Source organism: Lytechinus variegatus, chromosome 6, assembly GCF_018143015.1.
Source record: "Lytechinus variegatus isolate NC3 chromosome 6, Lvar_3.0, whole genome shotgun sequence".
Classification (NCBI taxonomy): Eukaryota; Metazoa; Echinodermata; class Echinoidea; order Temnopleuroida; family Toxopneustidae; genus Lytechinus; species Lytechinus variegatus.
The window spans coordinates 27955644-27974885 of NC_054745.1; the positions used below are offsets into that span (position 1 = coordinate 27955644).

The window sequence follows — 19242 nt, forward strand, 5'->3', positions numbered from 1 at the left end:
AGTATAAATAGCTTATTGTCTTCACCAACAATGAATCAGGAAAGAGCCCGGAAAAAAAATGATACTTTTGGCTTCCAATATTTTAAACCACGACTTTGAACCTGAGTTCAGAATACGGCCCTCTAACTTTACCTTAGAAAGACTGTAAGGAACCAAGATAGAGAGATCATACTCAGCATTCCTAGTTCTTCCATCTTCATGTATAGCTCTGACATGGTTTCCTTGGTTAGTGCTTCAAATACACCTGGGTAAGATAGTATAAAAATAATGCACACCATTAAGGGCATTAGTAAGAATTATATGCACCGGGTGCCATTTGAAAAGTTCTAATATGCCCGAGGCTTAGCTGAGGGCACATGAACTCTTTCAAACCTGTATAGCTCAGACATGGTTTCCTTGGTTAGGGCTTCAAGTATGCCTGGGTAAGATAGTATAAAAATAATGCACATCATCAAGGGCATTAGTAAGAATTATATGCATGGGGTACTATTTGAACAGTTCTAATACGCCCAAGACTTAGCTGAGGGCACGTGAACTGTTTCAAACCTGTACAGCACAGACATGAGAATTAGAAACAAGGAAACTTAGGAGTTCTAATATGCCCGAGGCTTAACTGAGGGCAAGTGAACTGTTTCAAACCTGTATAGCTCAGACATGGTTTCTTTGATTAGGGCTTCAAATACACCCGAGTAATATAGTACATATAATACACATCATCAAATGCATTAGTAGCAATTATACCCACAGGTCTCTTTGGAACAGTTTCAACATGCCCAAGGCTTGGCTGAGGGTACGTGAACTGTTTCAAACCTGTATAGCTTAGACATGGTTCCTTGGTTAGTGCTTCAAATACACCCGAGTAATATAGTATAAAAATAATGAACATCGTAAAGGGCATTAGTAATATATACACGAGGTACCGTTGGAACAATTTTAACATGCCCGAGGCTTAGCTGAGGGCGCAACATGTAGATCAGTTTCAAACCCGTTTGTCATAGTTCATTGACAACTAGTTTGTCTTCTATAACCCTAGCTGAAGAAGGTGACCATTTTTTGTGGTGACAGTGTTTCGAACGTAAAGACTAAGCTTAAAATATACCACGGGTGCGTTCTTTCAACACTTTTATATGGTTCAGAATGCTGGAGGGTGACAAGACATGACCTCCAGAGATTGTCAGGCTTCCATACCCAAAGTTTAAGGAGTATACTTCCTATACTCTGGCCTAACACAATAACAAATGAAGAACTATATGAAAGATGCCCACAAGAGAGTAAGGAAGACATACTTGTGAAAAGGAGATGGAATTGGATTGGACATGCATTAAGAAAAGAAGCAGATGCCATTATAGGGACAGCACTGCATTGGACCCCCGAAGGAAGGAGAAAAAGAGGTCGACCCAAGAACACCTGGCGACGGACCGTGGAGGGCAAAGTGTCTAACCTCCGACATACCTGGGGATCACTGCAGAGGCAGACCCAAGCCAGACGGGAGTGGAGAGCTTTTGTTGCTGCCCTACATGCCAAGAGGAATAACGGGCAGTAAGGGTTTGGACCGATTTTTTTCAAGCCACAATACCAGGGTGAAGGGTGGCAATTTAATTAAACGCCTTGCCAAAGGGAATAGGTGCTATGGTAGACGCATACCTTGATCCACCAGTGCTCCAATGACCCTCGTGTTGTAGTAGTCGGGAAGGAGCCGTTCACATACAGCCGTGAGAAGCCAGAACGCTTCTTCTTCGTTGGCATATAGTAACAGCACCGAAGTTACTATATTCATTGCTTGGCAGTAACCTAATAGATGAAATATCAATTATGGTACGGAAATTAGTCAACGGGGGGTCAGGGCAATTTTGCCCATTCACTGCAATGTTAAAGGGGAAGTTCACCCTGAAGAAAACTTTGTTGTAAAAATAGCAGAAAAAATAGTAAAAAATATTGGTGAAGGTTTGAGGAAAATCCGTTAAAGAGTAAGAAAGTTATTAGAGTTCAAAATTTTGGATTTGTGACGTCATAAACGAGCAGCTGCCCCATGTGTTATATAATATAAAATGTATGAATTTCAAATTTTGTATGGTTCCTGATGACTTAATTTTGTTTTCTTTTCATGATCGGGTGTGAAATGATTTGTCTATTGATATACAAAAGTTACAGTGAAAACCATTTTCAATTTTCTGAGAAAATGGCATTTCATTGATTTTTTACCACTCGCTATGTAGGAATGCTGCTCGCATATGACGTCACAATTCAAATAATTGAAATTCTTATAACTTTTTAATTATTTGATGAATTTTTCTCAAACCTTCGGCAATATTTTTTATCATTTTTTCTGCTATTTTTACAATAAACTTTTTGTCAGGGTGAACTTCCCCTCTAAAGCTTATCCAATGTTGCAGATTTAGACAGTAAGTTATGAAAAGTAAAAAAAAAAAAATAAATTCTTTTTGGCCAAAATTATAGGCTATATACATGTAGGCTTGGTGTACATGAAGCTCTTATACCCCATCTCATCCCCCTCTCTCTCCTACCCGACTCTAAGGTTCTTACCAATGGTTGGATTACGGTAGGCATACGCTGTAAGAACTCTCCTCAAAGCTGCTATACCGAGCTCAGACTGGAAGGCAGGATGCTCCGGTAGTGATCTACATAAAACAGGGTTTTAATAAAATATACAAATAATGAATGTTTATGAGTGCAATGGACAGAATACTTCATGAGGGGAAAGAGGAAATGATTCGAGTTAAATGGATCATTTCATCTTTCACCAAATGAAGTACATGTATTCTGTCCATTGCATGAATGATAACATTATTTGGTTTATATGACACCTAAGAATAGATTCTTTTTCATATGAAATTCATGAATTTTGATGCAAAATATGGTCGGTCTGTTGATAGTCGCATACACACAGCATGCATGCGTGCAATGGACAAAATCATATTGATCCAAAATTGCACGATGAATGGATCCAAAATTGCACGGTTGATGACATCATTGTAAAATGGGCTGAATGAACGATATCAAACAACCAATCAAATCACAAGGATCTATCAAGCTGTCATATAATTTCTATTATATCCTACATAAAATAAATCCTGAATAGTGATTGGTTCAAATAGCATCCCATGTCCAAAGATATTCTAGCTATGCTATCAAAACAAAACGCCCACTAAAGAAAATTGACTATTCCGTGACAGAAAATGCAATCTCTCGGACGCAACCGGTCAGCAAGGTGTCTCTACCGGGAAGTCCCGTGAAGGGACGGCGCAGGCCCCACTCCGCGTTCCGCCGAGTGTGTGGCTTCAGGAGAAATGGGTCAGTCAGCGGAGAGTGTTATCTATATTTTGTTCAGATTCTTTTTATAAAGATGATTTATGAGTACAAGAACTAGATTATCAATATCTATTGTTCTAACTTATTAAAAGTAGGATATAAAACGAATGTACCAAGATCGCGTCTTACAAAGAGCTACAATAGATCTGGGCTCAGTAACACAAAGATTAGCAATCAATCGCTAAATGAACTGACCAATGAATATCAATGTTATACGCGCATTTGGTTTAAAATACTGACCAGGAACCAATCAGTGCGGTTCTTTCATCTTTGCAATCCATCGCAAACCTTTGTGTTACGGAGCCCTGATCAACCTCAATTCAATGGAAACCCATCATCACAATATTTTCCCCTGATGAATATTAACCAATGTATATTACCTATGGAGGTCTCTCTCGATCTCATCGGTAGCGATAGTCTCTCTCCCCAGACTCTGTTCAACTAACGATTGGTAGTAGCCAGGTTGTGTAGCCATCTAAACCATGAAACCAAATTTTATAATGAACAATAACAATATACAAATAGCGAATAGGCATGAGTGCGATATTTCGCATGAGGTGAAAGAAAGATGCTCTATTCAACGAGGCGTTAGCCGAGTTGAATAGAGCATTTCTTTCTTTCACCGAATGCGAAATCTCGCACCATTGCACGAATAAGAATATTCGCTGTTTGTGTTGTACAACGCCTCGGAATCTAGCGAAAATATGAAAAAAAACATGAGTTTCCCCCTCCAGTAATCTATGAAAAGGGAGCAAAAATATTGAAAGCAAAAAGCAAAATCCCACAAGCGCACATGATCTTGGACAGCATTGCGCATTTAGACAGCGGGATGTACGCGCATTTTACTCAATGAAATCGCATTGTGACGTCACCTCCTAAAGCCGTGCAATGGTACATTTTGGACGGTACGTCTTGTGTGCAGCGGTACGAATGTGTGACATTCAGCCTCCCATTTGATCGCGTACAACAAGCTAAGTAGGCATTGTACAATATTTAATCATGATATCACACTTTTCATATGAACACAGTTTGTGGTATTTTAATAATTACATGTACATGTAGGTCTCACTATTATACAATTAATGCACATTTATGAGTGTGTTATGACGATGCACCACACTCGAGGGAATTTACAATTATGCGAAAGCAAGAGGCACTTGCGCCGAGTGCTTTTGCATAATATTGTGAATGCCCGAGAGTTGCTCGCATCGTCACTAACATCACGAATCTTAAAATGTGCATTAATTGTTTTATAAAACGGGTCGGCAAAATGAATTTTTCATGGAAATCTTGTTCAAATCCCTCCAACTTGTGTACGATCGCACAGACGAAGAGATCACAAGACTGTCAATTATGACATCACAGGCATATCTACTATGCGCGCCTAAGTAAGCGCATCAAAATCCTAGCCAGCCTCTTTTACTGAACGCGTATCAGTTTTTACGTGCTATTGGAACTAATGCTGCACAAAAATTGCAGTGCTGCACAAAAAATGCACAGTGCTGCATGAAAAATGCACGACTGGAAGCCTTGCGCATAATTAAAGCATGAATACGTGACTTGAATACGCACTCACCATTGGCTACATCCTTGAACCCGTTTTATAAATTAAATATATTTTAAACCACACTTTTAAGGAATGCTGACTTCATAATACTTCTTCCATATTCATGGAAATTATTATGTACCAATGAATTCATCAAAATTCATTATATTTTTGTATTTTCCATTCTTCCAATTTCAGGATTCTGAAGTTTTTGCAACAGGATAAGAATAATTTTTGATTGGTGAATAAGTTACAACTGGCACTCCATAAAAGTGTGGTCTCAGTTAACCCAGGTTTTACTAAACCATGGCTATCATAATACCACATAATGGGCCACATTCTGAACTCTGGGCTAAAGTTGGGGTCTAAAGGACAAGTCCACCCCAACAAAAACTTGATTTGAATAAAAAGAGAAAAATTCAACAAGCATAACACTGAAAATTTCATCAAAATCGGATGTAAAATAAGAAAGTTATGACATTTTAAAGTTTCGCTTCATTTCACAAAACAGTTATATGCACATCTCGGTCGGTATGCAAATGAGGGAACTGATGACATCACTCACTATTTCTTTTGTATTTTATTGTAGGAAATATGAAATATTTTGATTTTCTCATTTCATTCCTCCCTGAACACGTGGAATTCCATTATTTTAACATTTTGTGCTTCAGGCAAGGAGGTCCTAATCATCAAATTCGTAAAAATTGAAATATTGTATAATTCAAACAATAAAAAACAAAACAAATAGTGAGTGAGTGACATCATCGACTCTCTCATTTGGATGTAACTGGCTCGTTCATATAACTATTTTGTTAAAAATAAGCGAAACTTTGAAATGTCATAACTTTCTTATTTTAAATCCGATTTTGATGAAATTGTCAGCATTGTGCTTGTCTGATTTTTCTCTATTGATTCAAATCAACATTTTTCTGAGGTGGACTTGACCTTTAACTATGGAAAGCCAGATTGTGAAACAATAGAAGTACAGGTTCAATTCTTAAGCTCAACCATTGTTCAGGTCATCCATTACTGCCTGGAAATATTTAACTGAATCAGTTTTTTCAGCATTGTGGCATAATGAAATAGCACTGTAAACAGAAACAAGTGGAATGCCTCTGGCCGTCTCACCTGCATCACGCGGTTCAATATAGCAGCAGTGCTGACTTTGAATACTACTCTAACTCGCACAAGATGTTCAGTGATACATGGTTACTCTTATGTCCACTTTTTATGAACTAGACCAATAAACTTACAGAGATATGATGGTTATTCAACAAAAAACCCCAACATGGCCAAAGTTCATTGACCTTACATGACCTTTGACCTTAATCATGTGACCTGAAACTTGAACAGGATGTTCAGTGATACTTGATTACTCTTATGTACAAGTTTCATGAATCAGATCCATAAACTTTCAAAGTTATGATGGTAATTCAACAGATACACCCAATTCGGCCAAAGTTCATTGACCTTTGACCTTGGTCATGTGACCTGAAACGCGCACAGGATGTTCAGTGATACTTGATTACTCTAATGTCCAAGTTTAATTAACTAGACCAATAAACTTTCAAAGTTATGATGGTAATTCAACAGATACCCCTGATTCGGCCAAAGTTCATTGACCCTAAATGACCTTTGACCTTAATCATGAGACCTGAAACTTGCACAAAATTTTCAGTGATGCTTGATTACTATTATGTCCAAGTTTCATGAATCAGATCCATAAACTATCAAAGTTATGATGGGAATTCAACAGATATCCCCAATTCGGCCAAAGTTCATTGACCCTAAATGACCTTTGACCTTGGTCATGTGACATGAAACTCATGAAGGATGTTCAGTGATACTTGATTAACCTTATGTACAAGTTTCATGAACTAGGTCCATATATTTTCTAAGTTATGATGACATTTCAAAAACTTAACCTCAGGTTAAGATTTCGATGTTGAATCCTCCAACATGGTCTAAGTTCATTGACCCTAAATGACCTTTGACCTTGGTCATGTGACATGAAACTCTAATAGGATGTTCAGTAATACTTGATTAACCTTATGGCCAAGTTTTATTAACTAGGTCCATATACTTTCTAAGTTATGACGTCATTTCAAAAACTTAACCTCAGGTTAAGATTTGATGTTGACGCCGCCGCCGCCGTCGCCGCCGCCGTCGGAAAAGCGGCGCCTATAGTCTCACTTTGCTTCGCAGGTGAGACAAAAATCAATCAAATAGCATATCCGGTCGAGCCAAGTTGGCCAGCGTTGAATAATCGCATGCATGCATTTACTCTTAGCATGCACAAAAGATGATGCACTGCGAATTATACACCGCATTGAGAATCCACCGAATTCTTGGGTGGTCATTTTATTGGATTCAATATGAACTTATTTTGAAATCATTACCACAACTGGCATTTATCTTCAAATGACACGAACCTCATTGATAGCACCAGAGTACAGCATCCACATCTCCCCTCTTAGGCTATCAGGAAGGCCTTTAATAATTAGATGCTGGGTTTCGACAGTACGATACATACATACACCCCTACAAGAAAAACAAAACAATGTACACAATTAACAATCAGAAGTCGAGTCTCGACTCTACAATACATACATGTACATACCCCCTGGCCCGTATTCTGAAGTCGGGTTTAACTTAAACTCAGGTTTAAAGTTGTGGTTTAAGTATGGGAAGCCAAAATTATCAAAATTTTTATTAAGTTGTTTGTTTTCTATGTTTACTGTGCTCTTTCCTGATTCATCGATGGTGAAGACAATCATCTATTTATACTTCCTACACAATTATGAATGATTTGAGAGCCGAATGAGCTGAAGTATGATATCTCTACTGTTAGTGATTATGTAACAATTGGCTGTCCATACTTAAACCACAACTTTAGACCTGAGTTTACGTTAAACCCGACTTCAGAATATGTTTAAACAAAACAAGACACTTTAAAATCTCTCCTCACCATAATGTGTTAATTTTCTCCCATTATTAATGTGAAAAACTGTTTGATTCCACCTCAGACATGTCATTTTTTTCATTCTACAAATATTCGTAATCCCCCATCCCCAATGTGGAGCATTGTGGCCCAGTGGATAAGTCTTCTGACTTTGAAACAGAGGGTCGTGGGTTCGAATCCCAGCCATGGCGTAATTTCCTTCAGCAAGGAACTTATCCACATTGTCCTGCACTCGACCCAGGTGAGGTGAATGGGTACCCGGCAGGATAAATTCCTTAAATGCACGAGCGCTGAGAGGCAGCTCGAGCGAAAGCCGGGTAATAATAACAATAAGAACGCACCTCGGAATAGAATATTTCTAGATAGATGGTGCTATACAAATGCCTATTATTATTATCCCTCCACCCCCTCACTTTCCATCTTCACCCACCCTCCCCTCTCTCTCTCTTATCTTTTATTTTCTCCCACTTTCTCACTACCTCTTTGACTATAACTCTCCATACTCTCTGAAGTCCATATTCCATAGATGTTCTTTTACCGTCTCTGTCACTGCTTTTCATACCTAAAACCCCCCTCCAACTTCTCTCTCCTTCCACCCCCCCCCCCCTCCCCCTTCATCTCTCTTTCTACTCACCTCCCATACTCTTTGAAGTGCATATTCCATAGATAGTTTTTCACCATCTCTCTTGACATTTTTTATCCCACCCTCCCTCTTCTCTTTCATTCTCACCCCAATTTCGCAACCTCTTTCTGTCACCGTTTCTCTTGCTTCTGTCATCCTCACTCCCTTTCTACCCCCCTCCCTCGTTCTCTCCGTCCCTCCCCTCTCGTCCCCTCTCTCCCCATTTCTCACCCCCTCTCCCCCTTCCTCTCCCTCTCTTTCCAAGTACATATTCCATAGTTGTTCTCTCACTCTATCTTGCTTTATTTTTATCCCCCCCCCTCTCTCCCCAGTTTCTCCATCTCTCCTCCCCTCCCTCTCTCTTTCTCTCTTCCCCTCTCTCCATATCTTTCTACTAACCTTCCATACTCTTTGAAGTGCATATTCCATAGATGTTCTTTCACCGTCTCTCTTGAGGGTTTTTTATTCCCCTCCTCTCCCTCTTTCTCTCTTCCCCTCTCTCTCTCTCTTTCCACTAACCTTCCATATTCAATGAAGTGCATATTCCATAGTTGTTCTTTCACTCTTTCTTGCTTTTTCTTTATTTTCCCCATCCTCTATCCCCATTTTTCTCCATCTCTCCCTCCATCATTCTCCTCTCTTTCCATCTCTCCCTCCATCTTTCTCCTCCTCTCTTTCTATCTTTCTCTCTCTCTTCCCCTCTCTCCATCTCTTTCTACTAACCTTCCATACTCTTTGAAGTGCATATTCCATAGATGTTCCTTCACCGTCTCTCTTGCCGAGATTTCGTCCGATCCTCTTCTGTTGAAAAGCTTCACTAAGGCAGGTTGGAGCTGAAATGCTACGCTGTGATTGGGCGACTCACTGCTTGTTTCGGGGGCTATAATGAATATTCATTATTATAATCTTTATAGAGGGTTTCAGCGATACATTAAAAATGTGTATTTTGGTCTGCATTGATTCCTAGTGCAGTATCAGAGCATATCCCTAAATAGGACAGAAATCCAATGAATATCCCATAGGCTCCTGTACAAAATGTACCGTATTCAACAGTCTAGTGCGCATGCAAAAATGCGTGAAATATACAACAACGAAAGCAATGCAATGCGCAGCATAGAGCACAATTACGCTTGATGACGTCTTAATGAAATGACGTCTTGATGTAAGTCGCATTTCAACGACCAAATTCGATCCTAAAGTGATGATGCCACAATGTGATAAGTGACTTGTTCAGTCAAATTTCTCCCTCATTTTTTTTTTGGGGGGGGGGTCGGGATAGATGATAATAACTACATTTATAATGGATGGCTTTGTTTCGTGAAATACCACTAACTCGTTAGTGTTCCACTTGTTAGGGCCAATATACCACTCATCTGCGATTTATGGAATATTTGCCCAAACTCTTGGAATATTTCTTCTATTCCATTCTGAGCCATCCAATATAATATAAATATCGCTGCGAGAAAGCAGCATGTACATGTATAATAAAAATATCAGGGAATATCAACAAGGTGGATGAAATAAAATGATAATTGAATAATAATAATAATAATAATAATCCGCTTTTATATAGCGCTTAATCCATCGGAATGATGTGTCTAAGCGCTTTACAGATATATTATTACCCCGGTCGTCGGGTTCAATCAGTCATTCCCACACACAATGTGTGCACATCCTCCACTCCCTGGGAGTATTCCAGTCAGTCGCCTGTGAGGCGCACACAGTACTGGACAAGCTACAATGACTTTCACATCCTACCGGGTACCCATTTAGCACATGGGTCGAGAGTGGCAAAGTGTGGATTAACGCCTTGCCAAAGGACGCCAGACCGCGGTGAGATTCGAACACACGACCCTCTGTTTACAAGGCGAGAGTCAGAACCACTACACCACGGCTCCTCCACAATGAATAACTTTCACAAAAAGGACAAGTGCCCTTTCAGAACAATCATGAAAGATGATATAGTGAAAAGTAGATGCAATTATCAATCACATTCAATTTTCCACTAAAAATAAAAAATGAAAGACCAGAGAGAAAAAGTGAATGTGTGGATACATCCACTGATGTTTTAGGAACTAACATGCATTGTTATCATAAATGCTAGGGTGTGTTAACACTGTAGAGTAATAAAGACTAATATAAACGTGAAAGTGGAAATACACCCACTGATGTCCATGGAACTCACATGCATGATTATCATAATCGTTGGGATCTGTTTACACTATAGACTTATAAGACTATTAAAGGAAAATGTGAATGTGTGAAGACACCCACTATTGCCTATGGAACTTGCATGCATTATTATCATAATCGTTAAGGTCTGTTTGATAGAAGTAAAGACCAAGGAGAATGTGAATACACTCACTCATGCAAATGGAACTAAAATGCATTATCATAATTAATGAGTTCTGTTAACACTGAAGAGTTATAAGACGAAAGGAAAATGTGAATACACCCTCTGATGTCTATGGAACTCACATGCATTATTATCATAATCGTTGAGGTCTGTTAACACTGTAGAGTAATACATCATGGATGAGTAGTTAGAGCTAGGATCTGATGAAAAGAAAAAAGGAAATCATGAAAAATTCATCTCAAACATATTGCCCCTAATTCACAAAGGTGGTTTTGAAAACCATTCGTTGTACCCATGGCTTAAGCAAATTTCCTGAATAAATTACGCTTGCACCAAATTGATGCCTGTTGCCATGGTTATCCATGCTATTTTATTCATAAGCCCGCTGTTTTGAATCAATAAGTCCAGTCTTCAAACAGTGGATTAATTTAAAAAAAAAAAATATTTAACCATATCAACAGGTGTCAATTTAGCGCTCTTTGACTAAAGTGCCCATCAGCATTGGACATTTTTTAATATACGTGGTAAATAAGCGTAATTTATTCAGAAAATCTGCATAAACCATGGGTTGAACCGATGGTTTCAAAAGCCACCTTTGTGAGTTCGGGCCATTAAAGTAAAACAAAACCAAAGTGAAGAAGAAGGTTTGTAACAAAAAGGTTTGTCATGGAATGACCAAAGAGTAATTTTAATTGGTTCCTCATCATTTCATTGATCAAAACGTCCCATGCAACAAATTTATTGATTGGCCATTTCTACAAAAATAGCAAATATTTGTCTTTGTGCAATTTCACAGGAGGTGAGATACAGATACTCTATTCAACTCAGCTATGCAAAATCTTGTACAATTGCGCAAAGAAGAATATTTGTGCCCAGCTACCCAAAAACCAACAATAAGTCGACCCAAATGAATATTGAGATTTTTATTGAGCTTGAAAATTAATTTCCTAAGCTTTAAAATGATATATGATATGTTAAAATTGACCAACAATAACCATTACCAGAACTTGATTGAATGCAGCTCTAGGTAATTCAGTTAGAGCTTAAAATAAGATTTGAAGTTTAGGGTTCACTCAAGCATGAGATGTGCATACTGTATAATCTCAGTGAAACTTCTGAGCAGTCTGAAAAAATAGTTGAACAAGAAACTCTTGTATCTTTTCTTTTATTCAACTTCACAACTTCAATTTTTTCCAGTATAAAGAAGAATTGCTCTAAAGGCTTTCAGATAAGCTTTTTTTTTATTTTTGGATTTTGGAGACTAAATCACTAATTTGGCTATTGTCAGAGAACCTTACCTGGTGACTTATTGGTGGTTTTGGGATTGTACATGTAGGTCACATTTGCTATTTGTTTTGTACAAAGCCTTGAAAGCTAATGCAGCAATAATTACATGAAAACCAAAAGAAATATTGGCATAATTACTGAATCAAACATGTGAGCAGACCCACACTGTCTCCATTTAATGTTAAATATTATATTATATTAGCATTAGAAGCATTAAAAACAAACAGCACGCATCGTAAAACAAAGAAATGAAATCATAATATCAAGAACAAAAGAAAAATAGAGACAGACCTTGCTTATTTGGTGGATTCGCATAATTATGTGCCATCTAGTGATTGCAGTGGACAGGCCAAAATTTGCAATGCCTTATGGGGAAAAAGTCAACAGCTGTTGCACGCGCTAGTAATAAAGTGCATGCATGAAATGATCGTTCTCCCTGGCCGACACGGTTCCATCGGATACGCAGTTTACTAGCGTCCAGGAGGTGGGAGATAAATTTGCCCGCATATTTATTTGCGGAATCTAGACTGTTTTTGGTGAAAACTTTCCAGATATTTTTCACTTTTGAAGCATCACAGCAACAATACAGTACACTATCACTGTAAGCTGCATGTGCCTGCGCGATGTCGATCCCAAAGTTAGAAATTTGGCCTGTGAGCTGCAACTGAAAAATGGTGCACCATATTGTAAATCCATCGAACTGATGGGATATGAAAATCAAATTGCGCTGTAAGATATTCAGGAAGAGGGAGCCTCCTTACCACTCTCGTTACTACCGAAGCTTGAACTTAGTAAGCTTTGCATTGGATCAGCGGTAGAGCGTGTTATACTGCCCTCATTTGACGACGCTATGGAGATGCTGTCTCCTGTAGGTCTGTAAATGAAAACAAGCATGATTACAGTTATTGAACTGAAGTACCCTAAAATATACATTATATCAAGAAAGACTTGAAGGTCAAGTCCATCCTAGAAAAATGTTGATTTGAATCAATAGAGAAAAATAAGACAAGCACAATACTGAAAATTTCATCAAAATTGGATGTAAAATAAGAAAGTTATGACATTTCAAAGTTTCGCTTATTTTCAACAAAATAGTTATATGAACGAGCCATTTACATCCAAATGAGAGTGTCGATGATGTCACTCACTCACTAATTCTTTTTTTTCTTGTTTGAATTATACAATATTTCAATTATTACGACTTTGACGATAAGGACCTCCTTGCCTGAAGCACGAAATGTTAAAATAATGGAATTCCATGTGTTCAGCAAGGAATGAAACTTCATTCCACATGACAATGACAAGAAAATTAAAATATTTCATATAATGAATTACAAAAGAAATAGTGAGTGAGTGATGTTACCAACTCTCTCATTTGGATGTAACTGGCTCGTTCATATGACCATTTTGTTGAAAATAAGCGAAACTTTAAAATGCCATAACTTTCTTATTTTACATCCGATTTTGATGAAATTTTCAGTGTTATGCTTGTTGAATTTTTCTCTTTTTATTCAAATCAAGTTTCTGTTGGGGTGGACTTGTCCTTTAATAAAAATTAAGAATAAGAGATAAAGGCCCTTGCTTCTGCTGGTCTTGTTCTCTGGAATGATCTTACCCTGGTGTTCTGTGAATTCACTTCTGTATACACAATACACGTTAGCTAATGATGCATCTATTCAATGATTCTTACTGTTAATTGTCAATAACTCCGCAAATTCTCTCATTTGTCTCTCTCTCTCTTTCTTCTTTCCTTCATTGTGCCTTGAGCACTCTGCAGAATGGATTTGGTGCATAATTATAATTTAATTGGTGCATAATTATAATTCATTGTTATCATCATTATCATCTTTATTATTATGATGAATTATATTTACCATTACCATTATTTCTAATATTATCAATACAAATATTGGCCTGTTGTTTTCATTCTGTTTTTTATTTGCCATAGGCATTACCTGGCATTTTCAGTTGTTTTTGCTAGGAAATCAGATATATGTTGAACGAGAAAATCTCTGTCAGTCAGCTGTGCAAAGAGGAATGTCATCTGCAAAATTAAGAAAAGTCAACCAGCTTTAAAAATCGATCACATATTTAAAAGAGCAAAGTAAATTCATTATCATTAACACTAGTGATCCGCATCATCTAGAATGAGATCCTAATCATTCAGTCACAATTTTGTCACTATTTTCACCATCACCATGATATTCATTATCATAATAAGATTTGTTATTGTCATCATTTTATTTCCAACTGCCCCCATCACTATCATCACCACCACCACCATCATCATTGATCACCATCACCATCATCACCACCACCACCATCATCATTGATCACCATCACCATCATCATCATCATCATCATCACCACCATCATCGATCACCATCACCATCACCATCATCATCATCACCACCATCATCATTGATCACCATCACCATCACCACCATCATCATTGATCACCATCACCATCATCATCATCATCACCACCATCACCACCACCATCATCATCATCATTACCATCTTATCATCATCACCATCATCATCATCATCATCATCACCATCACCACCACCATCATCATCATCATCATCATTACCATCTTATCATCATCACCATCATCATCACCATCATCATCACCATCACCACCACCACCATCATCATCATCACCATCATCATCACCATCACCACCATCATCATCACCACCACCATCATCATCATCACCATCACCATCATCACCACCACTCCTACAACTACCACCATCATCACCACCACCACCACTCCTAAACTCCTACCACTACTACCACCATCATCTCACCTTAGCTCTTGTTGATATATGTAGTCCTTGGTTGATGAGGGATGAATTCTCAACCTTTTCCACCACCGTTACATCTCTCATAGGTATAACCACCTGAACAAGATTCTTGATCTGACGACAAAAGAACCACAAACAAAATCATTGTCAATACACATGAACAAGCATGTATTTCTGAAAGAAAACACTATGTTCAAGAATCTTGCACCACTTACTGAATCTATACCACTGTATCTAATCTCTTTTATTGTTAAAATATATAAAGATAGAAATCAGTAATAATATTAATTTAGACTCTGGCACCTAAAGCAATAGTCGTATTGCTCTATTGGATTGAGTTGTACTACCCATGTGAATTTACGTTGGTTTCAGTTCAAAATAATGCAATTTATTTATATACAAATGAAATATTGTTTAAAATTAATTTAGCTCAACAAAAAGAATGTACTTTTTGTAATGTACACCGTGAAACAGTCACTCATCTACTTTGTGAATGTACATGTATTAAACATATATGGGACAAGTTTGAACAATGGATATTTCTTAAAACTGGAAAAAGAATATTTTTCTCTAATAAAGAAAAATTATTTGGCTTAAGAGGTTCAAGTAATCATGCATTAAATTGTTTATTGATAGTGATACGGCTGATTTACACTTCCAGAGTAAAACATCAATTACCTGTTTTTGATAATATCAAATTTGCACTTCAGAACTATTTCAAGAAAGAAAAATATATCGCAGAGTCAAATTGTAAAATGGTAAAGTTTACAAAGAAATGGTTTCAATTACGTGCCATGTTTACATGAGGTGATCTGTTCAGTTCCCTTTCCATGTACAATTATACATATGAATATCATTGTTCATTTACTCCTTGCTTGTTTCTTAAATTGTTTACTATTATGTGAACCTGACAGTTCAATTTATACATTTGTTGCAATTACTGTTGTACTGTATTTCGTTGTTATTAATTTGATTTGTCATTGAAAAGATATCTTGTTATGTTTGAATACTAATAAAATCCCTGTGGAGGGGAAACAAATTGCACAAAATATTGTCCTTTGTAATTGTGATGTGCTCTATGCATTGGACCAGTTTCCCTTTTTGCCAAGAGGTCTTGGCGGGAGAATCCCATGCTTAAAGGGGAAGTTCACCCTGAAGACAAGTTTGTTGTAAAAACAGCAGAAAAATAATAAAAAAAATATTGGTGAAGATTTGAAGAAAATCCATTATAAGATTATAAGAGAGTTATTAGAATTTCAAGTTTTGGATTTGTGACATCATAAATGAGCAGCTGCCCCATATGTTACGTAATATAAAATGCATACTTTTCTATTTCTCAATGGTTCATTTTACTTTTGTTTTCTTTTTAGGAACTTGTTGGAAATAACTTGCAACTGTTGTGACGTTGCCATAATGGCAACTACCATGGTAACAGGGCTCAGCAGCCAATCAGAATCAAGGTTACTATGGTAGTTGCCATAATGGCAAAGTTACAACGGTTACAAGTCCTTTATGAAACAGGCCCCAGATGCTCAGTAAAAACCACTTGCAATTTCAGTGATTTTACACCATACATGTAGGAAAGGTGCTCACATAAATTATGACATCACAAATCAAATATTTATAATTGTAATAACTTTTTTATTCTTTGATGGATTTTTCCCAAACCTTTGTCAATATTTTGTTATTATTTTTCTGCTATTTTTACATTAAACTTTTTGTCAGGGTGAACTTCCCCTTTAAGATGTGCTTGAGGTTGGGGTCTCTACTTCTGGTATCCTATTCTAAGCCAAAATAATAATGATTCCTCTACAAGACCAGCTGCTAGGATCTGCTTACCCTGCTTGCAAAACAGATATAATTCCTTGATAGATACATGGTTCCGCCGACGTGTGATTTGCTATACGGTGCCCAGAGCGTACAAGGGATATTACCGTCCAGCTTCTCCGCAACGGGTAACCGGAACACTCGCCTGCAGGCAAAGATCAATAGAATTTGTTTACAGTCACATTTACCAAGTTGAAGAATTGCCTAAAAGTTTGTTTAAGTGCAAAAATGTTGAATTTTTGTGAAAAAATCTTACACCTCTTAAACCTCTGGTCATGTGACTTATGAATATTAATGTTACCTGTGCATAGAGTCAATCAGATGACAATAAAATCAAATTATTTCATGGAAAATACATTGCAATATTACAGAGAGTGAATACATATTCAAAGAAATATATTAGAAAAAAATTTAGGCTCTGATTTTGTTTTGAGAAATAAAAAATGAAATTCTAGCTAACTTTTATGATTACTAACTGTACTTTCTCAACCTAATTTTTTTATACATACATAGGTGCATATCTCAAGTATTAACCACACATGATCTTTGCATAACAAAGCTTTGCTGTTGGGGACATTCACACTGACTACTAAATGTGTCAATATTTTCGCGTGTTGTTTAAATTCGCAGCCGATCGGCAATTCACGAAAATTAAAACCCCCACGCAAATAACAGCTTATACTGTATATGTTGTGTTCACTTTTGTAACCTTGCCCGAAAACAATGTTTTAGTGTTTTTACAGGGCAATAACCTATTCTAAACATCTTGTCATTGAATCTGATCACATCAAGTTATAAATGAACAGACATAAAAATGAAAATCATGAAAAAGGGAAATTGGAAAGTATCCTTACCTGTAGGCTTCACTCCTTGCTCGAGCGTCCAAATCACGTTTGAGAGACGAGACCTTCTTGGGAGCTTTTTTCCTGAAGAAAAAGCATAAAAACATACACTTAACATTTATCTAGACTGAATGTCATATATTCCATTATATGACACCTAGATAGATCCTTGTGATTTGATTGGTTGTACGATATCGGTCATTCAGCCCATTTTGCAATGTCGTCAATCTCGTCATCACCCGTGCAATTTTAGATCCATTCATCATGCAATTTTGGATCCATACAATTTTGTCCATTGCACTTGCGCACCGAGACTGCACCTCATGCACCAGCAGAGCACATGTTTAAATGACGTAACAATCAACATACCAAACTCGCACTGCATGAGCATGTTTTGCATCGATCAAATTTATGAATTTCATATTAAAAAAAAAAATAGGTGTCATATAAACCAAATAATGAATGTATTTTTCATTCATGCAATGGACAAAAATCAATTTGAGTATAAGGGTATGCGGTACAAATGAATTCCTTGAATGCTTGAACCTGGGGCCGATTTCATAAAAATTGTTATCATAACAAACTTGCTATAACAGTTAAAAGCTACTCAAATTCTTCTATCTGATCGGCCAGTGGTAAATTTGTTACAGAAACCATGCCTTTGTTAGTATGACTAGTTTTATAAAACGGGACTCTAATCAGAGTAGCCATGCTATAGCCAGGGTAATGGTATGCAGCTCTTAGATAATAAAAAGCTATAAAAAGTTGCATATTATTACTACTACTAAATAATCTTGCCTTATAAAAATATATACAAAGTTGTTGCCTCACTTGACTTTTGATCTGTCCGGCAGATTACGATCTTCTGAGAAGCCTTCTTCTGAGAGGAGCTGGCGCATGGCTAGGTTGGCAAGCTGCTCCATCAGTTGGAATGTTTCCTCAGGATGGACGAACATGGAGAAGTAATAACGCCCCTCTCGGGTCGTCACTCGTATACTCTCGGGAAATAGAACAGAGTTGCTCCTTTCCAGATGCTAGGGAAGAAGGAAAAGCAAGATTATTTTATAACAGTGAAGACGATATCGGTCTGGAAGTGGTGGTGATGATGGTAATGATGATGATGATGATGATGATGATGACGGTGATGGTGATGAAGATGATGATAATGGTGATGATGATGATGATGATGATAATGACAATGATAATGATGAAGATGATGATGATGACAATGACGATGATCATGATGATGATTGATTGACATGCATAGAAATATTGGATTGCTATGTGCTGTACAAGTAGAGAATACAGTCAAACCTCTTTTATTACTTCATTTAGTTTAATTCCCCCATGAGTCATACATGTAATACAGGAGCCTGTGCAAAAAGACCACTTGCTCATGAGGACCAGTATCTTAACCCCCTTGGGTAGCCTTTATACACAGGTTAGACTATATAACAGAATCATATTCTACTTACTGTAACTTCTGTCCATCTGATTTGGAGCCTGGACTCGGTCCCCATGAGGAAAGAATAAAAGCAGAAATGATCCACGCTGAGGTACAACCATCCCTGACGGGGGACACGCCCTTTCCAATAACTACAGGAGTAATCTAAAAGAATAAATATCGGTTGAATATTACAAATTATTGCATGAGTGGCTC

At 37.4% G+C, this 19242-nt stretch overlaps 1 protein-coding gene across 1 annotated transcript in view; it reads right to left on the minus strand.

Moving 5' to 3' along the window:
* Positions 1–19242, minus strand: part of LOC121417313 (TBC1 domain family member 9B-like) — a 46628-nt gene that overhangs the window by 12262 nt on the left and 15124 nt on the right. Inside the window, exons 6-19 of the mRNA XM_041610968.1 lie at positions 19058–19191; positions 18414–18616; positions 17595–17666; positions 16753–16885; positions 14917–15027; positions 14059–14147; positions 12865–12977; positions 10939–11016; positions 9184–9340; positions 7309–7417; positions 3711–3805; positions 2545–2639; positions 1645–1791; positions 133–244 (exon numbers count right to left, since the gene is read on the minus strand). Coding sequence (XP_041466902.1) covers positions 133–244; positions 1645–1791; positions 2545–2639; positions 3711–3805; positions 7309–7417; positions 9184–9340; positions 10939–11016; positions 12865–12977; positions 14059–14147; positions 14917–15027; positions 16753–16885; positions 17595–17666; positions 18414–18616; positions 19058–19191 — 1648 coding nt within the window. The remainder of the gene's footprint in view (positions 1–132; positions 245–1644; positions 1792–2544; positions 2640–3710; positions 3806–7308; positions 7418–9183; positions 9341–10938; positions 11017–12864; positions 12978–14058; positions 14148–14916; positions 15028–16752; positions 16886–17594; positions 17667–18413; positions 18617–19057; positions 19192–19242) is intronic.